The sequence below is a fragment of the Apostichopus japonicus genome, chromosome 15 (genome assembly GCF_037975245.1).
Source record: "Apostichopus japonicus isolate 1M-3 chromosome 15, ASM3797524v1, whole genome shotgun sequence".
NCBI classification, from domain to species: Eukaryota; Metazoa; Echinodermata; class Holothuroidea; order Aspidochirotida; family Stichopodidae; genus Apostichopus; species Apostichopus japonicus.
Window position 1 is genome coordinate 14,748,293 of NC_092575.1, and position 14,307 is coordinate 14,762,599.

A 14,307-nucleotide genomic window follows, 5' to 3' on the forward strand; every position below is an offset into this window, starting at 1 on the left:
ACTTGGGGGAGAGGGGGGGGGTCTTCTCATATTTTAAATGTGAAATGCTACACACACTGATACTATATATGGAAATAATGCATAATAGGATTGTCTCACAACGAGGGAGAAGGCGTTTCTTCTCACTGAGCCTCAATTCGGATAATATAGGAACAGGCAGGCCTATAGCCAGAGATCGATTTTGGGAAGCAGGAGGGAGACGGGAGGGGGTGGGGCTGGGCCATTTATGATGCCCATCCTATAGTGCCAACGCCCCTGGGCACAGATATATATACTGTTGACGCCATGCCTGTTATGCTAATTTACTGAAATTCGTACATGCGCTGTCCGTACAATGTTGGCTGCGTTGAAAGAGGCTGTCCACTTTCTATATATTACGTCACGCTGGACATGGTTACGTTACATTGTTACGTTACATTGGGAATGCCGCAAAAGGAAAAGATAAGTCTCTATGCTCTAATACAAATAATGAAAACGCACACTGAGTAGAAATGTGTGTTCTTTTGATAATGAGTGTATTTCAAAATTCTTTTTGTCATAAAAAAAGGGAAAAAAATCCAATAATTATCTACAGTCTTCGGATGTCATTTTGTTCTCATTTACAGAATATTGAATCCCCAGAATAAACTGATGAATAAGCTTCATCTCAGAAAATTTGTCTTATTTTACCATGTCCTTGCAAATTTTTCAAAGTCGGGCGGAAAGCAAGTTCCTCAAATTTCAGTCTCAGTGAATATTTAAAAACGTGTTGTTGCACCTCCGTATACTTTCGAAAGAATTCAGTGTCATGTTTTGTGCTAACATTAAAATAAAGAAAAGTAATGTTATGTATAAAATTATCAAATTTGGAAGAAAAAGCTGCTCAGTTCCTACAAATTCCGTTTCGAAATTTTAAATTGGTTTCAAAGAGCACGAAAAACAAAAAACATAAAATGAAAGGGGTGTATACGATCTTGTTCTATTTAAGAGATGGGACAAATTGCTTTCGTCCTGGAATATACGAACCGATATATATATATATATATATATATATATATATATATATATATATATATATATATATATATATATGTATATATATATATATATATATATATATATATATATATATATTTATATATATATATATATATGTATATGTATATGTATATATATATATATATATATATCATATTTACTGGTGTGTAATCAAAAAGAGCGCCATCTGTATTCCGCAACATTTGAGATGAAAGCTCAAAGCGTCGTGATTTTAGCCAACATTTAAAACACAAAATGAAGATGCAGACTTCAAATATAATCAAAATTTCTCAAATGCTTCCGTTGAATCGAACACGTGACTTACTAACTTAACGGTTATGCAGTATTGTACCGAAATATGCTACAAATTCAAATAGTGGTAATTTAAAATGTTTAAATTTCAGTGATTATAGGCATAGCAAATAATCAACTGTGTTTTTTTTTTCTCATATACTACATAATTCGTCGAATATTTTTCTTTTTCTCAAAATGTTTGTACAACGTCGAAATTTTCCACCTGCTTAATCAAAATTTTGCTGACACGCCCGGAAATTTCAAGAGTTTTAAATGAATCTTTCGTTACTCTTAGTTGCCTTCACTACCGCATACCTAACTTCTTATTATACCATTTCATCTTACTCAGAAACGTCCCAATCCTAAATTTAGAGAAAGAGTGATATTTTGATTAAAAAAAATCACACTTTGGAGATAAACAAATCGTAATTTCTAAAAGTAAAAAAATGTAGACATTCGGAGATAAATAGTACAATTATCAATATCAAATAATCCTCGTTTCCAGCTAAAGTCGAACGTTTGAGAAACGAGACCAAATTTTGAAATAAACTAGTCGAACTTTTAAGAAAGAACAGAAAAGAAATGCCGACCTCTAAATTGAAATAATTTCGAAAAAGTTAACATTTTGAGATGAAGTAATGATTTTTAATGTTGAGATAAAATAGTAGAAATCTCGGTATTGCAGGTTATAATTTCGAGAAAAGTTTAAATTTCGTTAAAAAAAACAAAATTAAGAAAAGATGTTGAAATTTTTGGGTACCACCCTAGGATTTTTCAAAAGTGAAGTTCTCTCCCAAAATGGCTACCGCTTTTCTGCCCCCTCAAGTTTTGATAGCTTACTTTAGATTATTTTAAGTTACGCAAAACCTCAAAATATTGCTACCCGTAAAAAAAAAATATTTTGGTATATTAAATTATTAATTGCACATAAGATCAGTAGGCCTAAGTAAATTAAAATGTTCGAGATCTGTAAAACAATATATCTTTTAACTTTTACGAAGGGCAAAATAAGCCTCATCGAAGACAAGCAAAATCCAACTATAAGACCCATACTCACCTGCGTGCTCTTCATCTTGTTAAATATGTAAAGAAAATGTTATCTAATAAATCAAAAATATATTACATACACAAGATATCTATTTTTGGCAATTTCATTAGGTTAACTGTCGCATGTATTTTTGTTTATTAAATATTGGGTCGATGAAAATTTTACTCAAATTTGGTTTGATAGGCCAACAAACGTATCCAGTTGGGTTGAAAATTGGGTAAAATACAAGCCCAAATTTGTTGAAGAGTGAATATAGGTTTTATACCAGAAAAAGAAAACAGATATAAATCTTCTCGGAACCCATCATTTAATTAAGATCCTCACCGAATAAAAACAATAGTTTACATTTTGTTCTTTGTTAACATGCAAAGCAGATTTCTTTAATTAAAAAAAAATTTACAGGGTGAAGTGTGACAAAACAAACAACAATAAGAAGGTTGTTATTGACAATTCCAACGTATTACTTCCATTATTATTATTATTCATAACGGTAGGACAGCCAAGGAATTCTTCATAAAAATCTCCCGAATGTCCTGTTTTTATACTTCCTCCTTGAAAGTCAAAAGAACGATATCGCTTCCCTTGCACAAAGTAGACGGATCCTGAAATAATGGATAGTGTAGAAAAGAAAAAGAAATACTCATAAGTTTAAAAAAAAAAAAATCAGTTTTCCGGTCATGGTGGAATTGTATTCATGTATATCTAGCAAAAAGCAAGAAACTACACAGGACATCATAATGGTAACTGAACTGACGAAGACTTGCTTGGTAAAAATCTTAATCCTTTGGGAAGGGTTTCCCTAACTTTAACCCCCACGAACCCCCTGTGGATGTCAGAGTTGTCCACGGACCCCCAACTTTTCGAGACACGATCTGAGTCATTATTATGTATATAATACGCATAACAGTGCTTCGTAAAAGATCAAGTTCATAGTGTATTATTGTGCTGTCATGCGTATACCAACTTGACCAAAGTCATGCGGCCTGTGTCTATTTCATAATTCAGTTATTTATCACATGCACGGTACGGTACTACTTATGGCAACATATGCATATGGAACGCGAAAAGAGTTTGTCGATAGGTACGACTTTTGTACATTACTAAATTATATGATATATCAGATTTTAGTTAACAAAAAGTACTCTAGTTTTGACTTTCGGAAAAGTCTCACGAACCCCCTGGGATGGACTCATGCACCCCCTGGGGTTCATGCACCCCAGTTAGGGAACCCCTGCTTTAGGGGATGAAAAAATAGCAATTACTTGACTTACCATTTCCGACTGAAAACGCTGCATCTATTGGTGATAACATCCCTCCTAGTTTCTCAGATGCTTTAAATATATCACTCAGAATGGTATCTCCATCTCCCGAATGACTCAGTACCCAAAAAGTATTGTTTTTGAAGAAATAGGTTTTGTTAGTTGAAACTTGAGAAAATGTAGCTTCGATGTGATCAGGTAAGTTCATTGCTCTAAACGGAACGAACACAGTTTCCCTCGGTGAGGTCGTCTCTATATCGACTTGCCAGTAATGAGATCCTACATGCACAAACAACGAAGATAATCAAAAGATAATCAATGTAAAATATGTTTTGATTATTGTATTTTGCGAAGGATATTAGTTCCTAAATGTTAAAATAAATTTTCATGCTTCGGTTGGCAAATTTTATGTGGGTTTTGGTTCGTCTTGTTATTGTTTGGGGCTTTTTTAGGGGAGGGGACGCGGAGTAGGGAGGGGACGTGGTGGGGGTGTGATGTGGAGGGAAGTGGGGGAGGGGACGTGAATTAATAAAAATTTAAATTAAAATGAATCAAAACCAACTTGAAAACTGTCTAAATCGACAATCAAATGCGATATATTGCTACAATATAAATGTTTAATTATAGTCCATTGGAAGAGAAGAATGGACTTCTAAGTTTGTCAAATAACTTGACTTGGCTATTAGAAGAATGTTGTTGTTTAAATATTGCTTTAACATTGTGACATAACTCCATAGCCTTAACTGCCAATAATTCCATGACTGGCCTCATAATCTCCTTCTCTGGGATCCAATTATTCATTTCCATAGAATTATTTATTGATTTATTTTTAATTTTTCGATAGGGAAATTAAGTCGACGTGCATTTCAAATAATTTTAATCTGTTGGGATGTTAAGTTTTAAATCTTACACGATATATTTTTTATAAATCTTTTATCTTTTTAAAAATGTAATATTTTACCGTTCAATAACACAATAGCGCCATCTTCTTCAGCATAGCCCGCAGATATCTGAATCGGTTCTTCCGAAAAGCTAGGGATGCTTTCAATAGTCCTGTTTGTCAATACCTTCCATCTCTCTGTATCCTGGAATGCAATTGATTATTAAAAGATTACATAATTAAACAGTGACGTGTACATGATTTCAAATGTGGAGGGGGGGGGGGGGGTATATAGGACAAGGGTAACTTCCAAATGTCCCCTTATTTCAGTAGGGGCATGAGCTGTTTTGAACGGGCCGTATATCAAAACATATTGAGGGGTATAAAGGGTATAAGAGGGGTTTGGCTGTGGGGTCGTTGAATGCGGCTTCTTTGCATCCCCCCCCCCCCCCAAAGAAACAGTTTCAAACAGATTTCAAAGTTTAGCCTGAGGTCAAACGGTGCTCTACCGTGACCAACGAAATGCATCCAACCAGTTGATTTCTTACTCTTATAATAAATAAGTCATTTAGCCTTTGAAGAAGATCCTGGTAGGATCGAAACGTCAGGCCAACTTACTTTTACACAATAAATATGATATTTAGATATTGAAATAAATTATCTCAAGTTTGTAATGCCCAGCAATCTGTTATTAAGGTATATTAAGAACTTACATCTTGATATCTCAATATCTCATTAGTTAAAACCCCCGGCGCTACTCCTAATGACTGTAGGAGAATGGTTTGCTATGACACATAATGTTAACCACTATATATACAAACATTCAATAGCGAGTATCTCTCTTAACAAAAACTTACTTTAAATATATATAATTCCCCTTTTTGATAAATTATTGCATCGAAATTAGTCACCAGACAGGCCGGTGGCATGAAGACTGTCGTTGGTGGTTCCGGTGTTGTGGTCGGTGCAGCAGTAGTTGGTGGTTTCGGACCTGTTTATTAGTAGAGCGACATAAACAGATGACCGTCAGTTATGACCAGTAAATATCCTTATTAAAGTTAAATTAATCATTTCTAAAAAAAAAATATTTGCTTGAAATTTTACTCACGTCCAAGTAATAAAACTAATCGGATTCGAATACAATAGACAATTTTCTTTTACAGATTCTCAGTATCGTATAATTGAAAGATAACAACAATTCACGCAGAACGAACCTCAACCGGAAGTTACGTCATTGTAATATAAATATAGATAAAGGTTGACTGAATATAAAATCTAAATAACTGAATAAAGGTATTGATTTAATTAAATAAACAATTGTAATGAAAAAATCCATTTCTAAATAGACAAACTGATCAAACCGATATGATGATATAATGTGATTGGGTAATCACCCCACCTCCTTCACCCCCCCCCCCCCGCACACACCGTTCTTATCAAGTATATAGATGTTGAAAAACCTTAAACATTCGCCATTTTTATCAAACCAATGACGTTCTACTCAAAAATAAGAATATAAATGATTGATTGCGATCAGGCTTGTTTTCCCAGTTTTACATCGAATTTACATTAATTATGATTTGACCCAGCCTCCACTACAATAAAATTTTATTTAAAAATATTTTGTCTTAGAGCTACATTTATGACTAGTAGAATATACAAACGTAAAAATCAAGACATTGTCAGAAAGTGTTCAAGTGTTGATCAATTGTAGTCAATATTTATAGCAAACTATGGCTATAGCAAAGCTAGCGAATTCGTTAACGATATGTTCCCAAGTGTGCCAAAAAATATATCTTGAAAGTGATATTACCACCCTCTATATGGGACACAGCTCACCTCATCCCCCTTCCCTCCTCCCTATATGTACACACGAATGATCACTACAATTTTACCGTATAATTTCTGCACATTTGCAATATCGTCTTCGTGTAGCTGTACGTTCGGATTGTACCCGCGGTAGTACGGGGCCATGATTGCAGCTGAATTTGCCGAATGATCCAAACCTAAGCTATGTCCAAGTTCATGAAGGGCTGTGAAGAAAAGGTCGGTTCCTGAAGACAAAACAAAAACAAACAAACAATTGAAACAATATTTTGAAAATAAAATTACAATCGGAATACGAGTAGAAAAGTAATTTCCCCTCTCTTCAATCTCCATTCGTTAAGCCATGAGACGTTAACTGTATATAGTCTTCGTTCCGTTAACTTACCGAAATAGGACTTCACAGTGAAATTTTCATCGTCATCAAAGTGCATGTCTCCGCCAGTACCTGGCCCAGGGTAAAATGCATGGGCCAAAATACCCCCTCTGCCATCAAAATTGCTGCCATCATAGTGGTTACCGGTGGTAAACCATATCTCAATATCCGGTAACTCATCAGAAGAGACTTCGTGGAAGGTCAGTGGCGTGACGTCACTCCATCGTTTAAAAGCCTCTTTGATAGCGCTTTTTATACTAGAGGCATCTAAATCTGGACTGAAATTTCTATAACTGCAGTGAAAAAAATTAAAGTTGTTCGTACTCTCAATACCATTTGTAGTAATCAATTATAACTGGTTTACTGTATTTCCTGGTAGTTGGTTAACTACAAGTAGAATTTGACATGTCTAACTTTCGACGAAACATAGAATTTCGTACATTTAAAAAAAAAAAACTCTGATACTAAATATTTGAAATTTCCAACGTCCCAATCTGGGGCACCATAGCATCTACAAGACTAAAATTTCACAAGGGAAGCTTCCAGACACCAATTACAGTTTTCATGACCCTAACTTTTGATATAGCTTCCTACGTCACTTATGTGAAGAACAACTTATCCTTCACAGGTAATAAACTACATTCTATCAACCATTATAATGCGTTTTTGTATTTTCACACAAATTATTGAATGATAGAGCATATAGGCTATTAAAGAAGCCGTTGACGTCATTTAGCCACAGATTTTAACCTTTCATTATTTGTTTCGATATCTAAACTTTTTCTCTACTTTCATAAGTATGCTTTGTAAGTATTGATGTTAAGTATCCCACTTTCTAACATGAGTCTTCTGGGGGTTTCTTGGAGGCGGGTGGGTGTGAGGAGGGGAGATACATTAAACATGCCTCTATCGCATTAGGCAAAGCTTTTTGTTGAATATGGTTCTAGTTTGAAGTTGTCGTCGTTTATTTTGTTGCTGTATACTTTAACCTACCTGTAAGTTATTCTACGTGTCTGCCAAATATCAAAGTATTCGATAATATTCTCCGATTTTCGGGTCACCCGAAAGCTCGGTTCGGATGTCGGAAGGGTTTCGGCTTGACTTCGATTTCGAACATCGGCGACGCCGCACCTCGGGTTGTCCATTAATTCGATCGTCCTGGGGTCATACAGCCCCGTAGCTGGATATCCTGCAAATATTTGAGCTGCCTCCAAAGCTGATATGACATCTTCTTGTACAATTAGTTTATTACCTATGTTTTGTAGATAACCATATTTCTGCAGCCATTCCTGTAAAACAGGTACAATTTGAAGGAAATCGATTGATTTATTGGCTAATATGTATCAGCTCGATGAAAGGTACTGCTCAGTATCAGACTAAATGGAAAATTAAAATTTGTTTATCTATAAAACTGTTTTTTAGGGTTAGATTTATAAGAATCTGGTGGGAAGAAATCTCGGTTCTCAGAGGAACGAATATGAGATACAGGTATAGTCAATCCGTCATCCAAAAAAATTCCATAAGGAACATTACGGAAGTTGAACATAAACAACACTATTTGAGTTAATTGGGGGGGGGGGATATCGTCCCGGAAGGGATCTAAGCGGACGCCCACTGATTAAACATAAAGAATTTTCAATTGTTTAGGATGTACCATGTAAGCATGTTCTATATATTTGTATTGAATTCACAAGGCTTTTTGTTGTTATAATATTTTTTCATAGATGGGGCGTCAGTTCCCCTTGATTTTATTCTGCGGGAGGGGGGGGGGGTATACGTGGTTTTGATGACACTCATCAAGCCCCGTTTAATTACTATCACATGTGATTTATGGCATAAAGTCATGTGTTGTTAGAACACACATGCTTCCGGTGCAAAGAAAATGGCCACCCAAGCAGCCCCCTTACCATTAGCATGCATGTTCCCAACAGCAAAACACACACACACACCATACCATACCACACGCACACACACACACACACATATATATATATATATATATACACATATATAAATATATATATATATATATATATATTGATATATATATATATGTGTGTTTATATGTATAAATATATATATATATATATATATATATATATATATATATATATATATATATATGTATATGTATATGTTTTGCTGTTGAAACATACATGCTTTCACCCAAGTTTCGTTCACCCAACCACCCCCAACCTTCCCCACCCCTTCCCTAAACCTACATATGAATGTCCACAATTGCCGCAAAACAATACCATGAATCGTTAATTCGAGACCCATTATTCTATATCGATAGAGTAGCATACATCAACAAACTTACCAAGTAAAATGATATCGGTCGTTGTATTGGTTCTGTGTGATCTGTCGGAGACTCAGATGCTGTCGTTGGAATAACATTACACGTCACACACATAACAAATATTAGAAAGATAAACGGAAATATAAATATCGTACAACCTTCCATGGCGCAATATATCAGTCCTTTACGTCTGACGTCACTTTTCACGCTATAACTACAATTATTCAGGAAAAAAAACAAAACATATAGGTTCAAATAATTTATAGTCTTGACGATATATCAGTAATTTTTTTTTTGTCTATGCAAGTCCTCTTCTCTGTGGTTAACACGTAACACGTCACAGTTATCACCACTCACTCAAAATATCACAATTTCAAAAAGAGAAAAGTTCCATCTTCTGGTGTATTCAAGAATTCCATATAAATAATCATCGAACGTATTAAAAGTAATTGAACTTTAATAAAATATTTCCGTCAAGAAAGAGTGTAAATGTTTACGACACATCCGTCAAAATATTGCGACCACCATAGTTCAAATATTTATCACAAATAAATCCTTCCTTTTTCTATAGCATGGTGGTCCACCGCTGTTACTAAGACTGTATTGTGCTTATTTAAAAACTTTAATGCACTGTTCAAGTAGTATGCACTCAAATCCAAAGGTTTAATGACTACAACGGACAAAAAAGGGTAATCCGTTTCAATTCTTTTAAACCACAACAGATCATTTTCATATACGTTTTGTTTCTATGAAAACAGAGACAGTACAACGGAAGTGTTGGTGGGTCATGGAAACGAATTGGATCAAGCCTTCACGCAAATTTCCGGTTTAAAAGGAGCCTTCCGGGAACCAGTGCCTGTAATTGTGTCAATACATGGGGGTCCATGAACAAGACGAAGTCCTTAAACAGTCCAAATGAGAATTTACCTTCGGAACGAGTAAGGTCTGGTTAAAGTCTGGAAACGACTTAACCAAGTTTCGGGGTTGATACGTAGAGGTAATCGAGTATAGCCTACAACAGAATATTAGGAAACACGAAAATACCTAGAATGGTTCTTTTTTTTTTATTTCTACTTTTCTAATTGAATAAATTGCGACTGTAATCATGTAGCCGGATCAACAGGACGGAATGAGTTTGAAACTGGGATACGTGGGGTGGGTGTGGTGGGAGGGGAGGGGAGGGTATGGGAGGAATGAAGGGGAGCCTTTGATGGATCACCAATAAGGTGTAATTGTTAGAAATGTCTTCGACGAAGGCAGTCGTGTACTTTAAAGGATGTCGACGTCACACCATAGCTGAATATTAGGGCCCGGGTTTAAAATATCATTGGTATTGTTTCCAAATATTAGCAGGTTGAAACTTGTTAAACGTTTATAATAGGGACACTTTCCTATACTTTTCTCAATTATTCCTAGATATTGAGGGAGGTGTAAAGTGGAGAATCACATATCTGTGTGTAGAAATATTGTGAGAGGGTTCTTGAGGGCTTAAAACTCTGAATGTTCCTTAAATTGTCTAACGGATATAGTCCTAGAGGACAATTACTTTTTGACCAGTCCTACATATTCCCAATACCTAAATTGCTGTTTTTTCTTTTAAGATATATTACTAGCTAATATTGCCACAGTTTGTACCTGCATAAGCGAACTTGAAGCAAACAGGTGTGATGTCAACGTTACAAACTGATATAGCAACCTGTTTTGATTTTCTATTCTTTATTTCTTTTTTCACTTAATTGTTTTGACCTTGCGTTGGATAGAGTTCCAACTTTGCTTCATAGGGGATGTAAAGATTATCGATTCCCCTGTGACTGTATTTAGTGCATTCATGTGTTGTTAATACATTCCAATTATCAGTGAAGAAAGTTGGAGAACTTTTAAAAAAAAAAACATTTAAAAAATATTGGAATTTGTACTTCTTTCATATAAGTCAATTGATATATACTTTCCTCTGAAGTATCCTGTTAATTTATTGTTGACTACTTTTTCCACGCTCTGTGGCATTATTTTGTATATTATAGTTGGGAATTAATAAGGTCCTTGGATTGGCTACCTTGAACGTGTGCTCTGAAATCACATTGTAAGTATTACTCGGTGCAGACTAAATTATTGCCATGTGCATGGAAGACTTATTTGTCTGAGAGGCATGACAAGACCAGTTTCGACGCAAGGCACAATAGCTTTTTTGTTTGTTTTGTAATCGATTATACACAACTATATATGACATAATATGACATGATACTATTATTACATATTATATACTGCCAGTATATTCTTTCTAACGTGGTACTGGAAGGTGAGTGAAACCCAATGTTTCCCAAAGTTGACATTAATTTTTCTTTCATATTTACTATCAGCCAGCCACTCCGCCTGGGAAACTTCTGATAATATGAAACCTTCGAGACAGTATTTTTGAGATAATTAAACACTGAAACTCAGTCCGTATTCAGTCACCTCCAGGTTCTAGCACAAGAACTCCAAGATCATCAATGAGGCTTAGCAATCAGGAGGTTCCGGGTTCGATACCCGTCCGGGTCATAGTAAGGTAGGTTTTACATACAAAGAGCGATCTAAACGGTATTCCCATCTGAAATGATATTGAAAAAATTCCAAACTTGAGTTAAAATGTTGAATTGGAAGCCAACCGACTTGTAAGTTGAATCCATAAGCCCTTGCGGCTTCTCCCACATCTGTGTTCGCTTAAGCGTCGTAAACGTGATGATGATGACGATGATGATGACGATGATGAGGATGATGATAATGATGATGACGACGACGACGACGACGACGACGACGACGACGAAGACGACAACGACGAAGACGACGACGACGAAGACGAAGACGACGAAGACGACGACGAAGACGACGACGACGAAGACGACGACGAAGACGAAGACGACGACGAAGACGACGACGAAGACGACGACGACGATGAAGATGACGATGACGATGACGATGATTTATTAATGTAGTTCGTACTTGAAGGGATAACATCCCATCGTTAGATACAAAATTTGATACATATAGTGATGCCCAATCTTTATAAGTATCTATCAGATTTTGTGAAAACATTTGGAAAAGATCAATTTTGCACTTAATTCGAAACACTGCCCATTACATATTTCAAGCAATAATAAACTGAAGTTATTAATGGTAAAATAGAATAATATAAGCTACGTACGGTATTTCATTAATAGGTCAAACAGTAGATTATGCGTGACCTTCTCGAGACACTAATGTATATAAAACACTCACATTTGTACATAAAGGCTACATATCGTCATACGGACCGAAAAACACACATTTGGGTGTTCGTTTCCTTTTTCTTGATTTCGGTTAGTGATTTACTTCGATGAATATGCAATCCATCATCACCTACCCCACACCACCGCATACTCCTCCCCTTCCGTTTCTCATCGGTAATGCACCCCACCAGTGCCCCTCTCAGTTGACAACGTGCTTTTTTTGAATTGTTGCTTTTCGATATAAACGTGAAACCGTTATAGTTAACTAAATCAAAATCACACACGATTACGTGTATTGAGAAACAGTTGTTATAGGCTGTGACCACAAGAGAGAAACTTTGTCGGAAAGAAAGAAAGCCTAAAAACACCAGTTGAAATATCACGGTGGTGATTGGTCTGTGTGTCACACTCGAATGAGGTAGTCTAACAATGTTGTTGATCAAGCATTGCCTGTGTACTGTAAAAAACACGCTACCGTATATCGAGAAGGAAGTCCTCTGACCACCTGAACATCCGTTTTAAACTGAAAAAAAAAACTTTAAAACTTTACAAGCTGTGCCAGGCATGGCCAGTGATCAAGGTTAAATGTACTTTTTTTTCTGTTTCTTGCAATAAGTGTAGCTATACGCAGGCGCGGCGGAACGGAAAAATTATTGGGGGGCTAATATGTGGAGACTATCTAAGCGGAGCGCCACCATCAGTTGGGGCGGAGCGTACAAGAAAATTTTTGGATTTTCAAATCCCCCAGATGGCCGGAAACGGCACTTCCCGAGTGTTTTATGCTGCGAATACCTAGCCCTAAAACATGGGTCGCAAGCCTGCAATTTCTCAGATTGCACGTAAAAATCTGTAAAAACATTGTAATTTGTATATTCGATGGTGTTTTAAGAGAGTAGCTATTACTCGACGTGTACTCGCAAAGACGTTTTTGAGTGTAGTAAATTACTACTTGGCGGTTCAGAGTGTGGCAAACTATCATAATTATCGGGGGGACGTTTGGTAGGTCAAACTACGTTACGCGCCACCATGGTTGGCGCGTAGCGTAATGGAGAAAATTTTGAAAATATGCCTCCCCGATTGCAGGAAATGGCACTTCCCGAGCTGGAAAACAAGACCCCTGCCATGCCATAGTAGTCACATTTAGCCTACTTGCCATCATCATTATTGAAAATTATTGAAACATATACCTCCGAGATTTTTTTCTTCCATTTTTTAGTCCTACTTTTTTTTTTTTTTTTGCGTCGTGAATATTGGTCCGGCGTTCGCCGGACCTGCCCGTACCGGCTCCGACGCCCCTAAATTAAATAAATGTCATAAGAAAAAACAGAAAGCATTTCTTAATGTCAACAAATGGGTAATTCCAAAACCATGTGCAGTTGCCAATAAATTTCTATGACCTAGCACTGTCATCATGTCATGAATGCATGTACCCTATTAGACCGGCAGCCCAGTGCACTTTGATCAAACGAACGAGGTACCAATATCTGCGTATTGGAACATTTGTGGAAAAACCCAGTATATCCAAAAGTGGATGTCTGCCGTGGTCGCTCTGCTGCATGTGGCCCCTGAGGCCGGTTAAAGGGGGCCCAAAAATGCATCTGATCAAACGAACGAGGTACCACTTGAAACCAATGTCAACTTAATGCATGAATGCCACATAGTACTGAATGGCCCATGCCAGACAAATTTTCTGCTGCAAAGGGCCCGCCAGACGCCCAAGAAGGGCCCCTAAAAATATGCATCTGGTCAAACGAACGAGGTACCACTTGAAACCAATGTCAACTTAATGCATGAATGCCACAAAGTACTGAATGGCCCATGCCAGACAAATTTTCTGCTGCTAAGGGCCCGCCAGACGCCCCCAAATATGGCCCAAATGCCCGTTAGTGTAGCATTGACCCAGATTAAATATGCAAGGTACCACTCAAAATCGGTTTGGAATGTTCGGGTTGATCTTACAGACTATGGAAATCATCATGCGAGACAAATTTTCTGCTACAAACGGGCTAACAGACACACTAAAAAAGGGCCCCCAAATGGGCCATGATCAATCATAGTTGGTACC

At 36.6% G+C, this 14,307-nt stretch overlaps 1 protein-coding gene across 1 annotated transcript; it reads right to left on the reverse strand.

Moving 5' to 3' along the window:
* Window positions 1–1,279: 1,279 nt before the first annotated feature.
* LOC139981134 (interstitial collagenase-like) lies at window positions 1,280–9,603 on the reverse strand. The gene is made up of 8 exons (XM_071993321.1): window positions 9,019–9,603; window positions 7,692–7,987; window positions 6,711–6,991; window positions 6,394–6,552; window positions 5,356–5,489; window positions 4,580–4,703; window positions 3,631–3,897; window positions 1,280–2,961 (listed from the first exon to the last, which is right to left on the reverse strand). The coding sequence occupies exons 1-8, from the start codon at window positions 9,160–9,162 to the stop codon at window positions 2,756–2,758; spliced, it is 1,611 nt and encodes a 536-aa protein (XP_071849422.1). The 5' UTR covers window positions 9,163–9,603; the 3' UTR covers window positions 1,280–2,755.
* Between the last annotated feature and the right edge of the window lie 4,704 nt (window positions 9,604–14,307).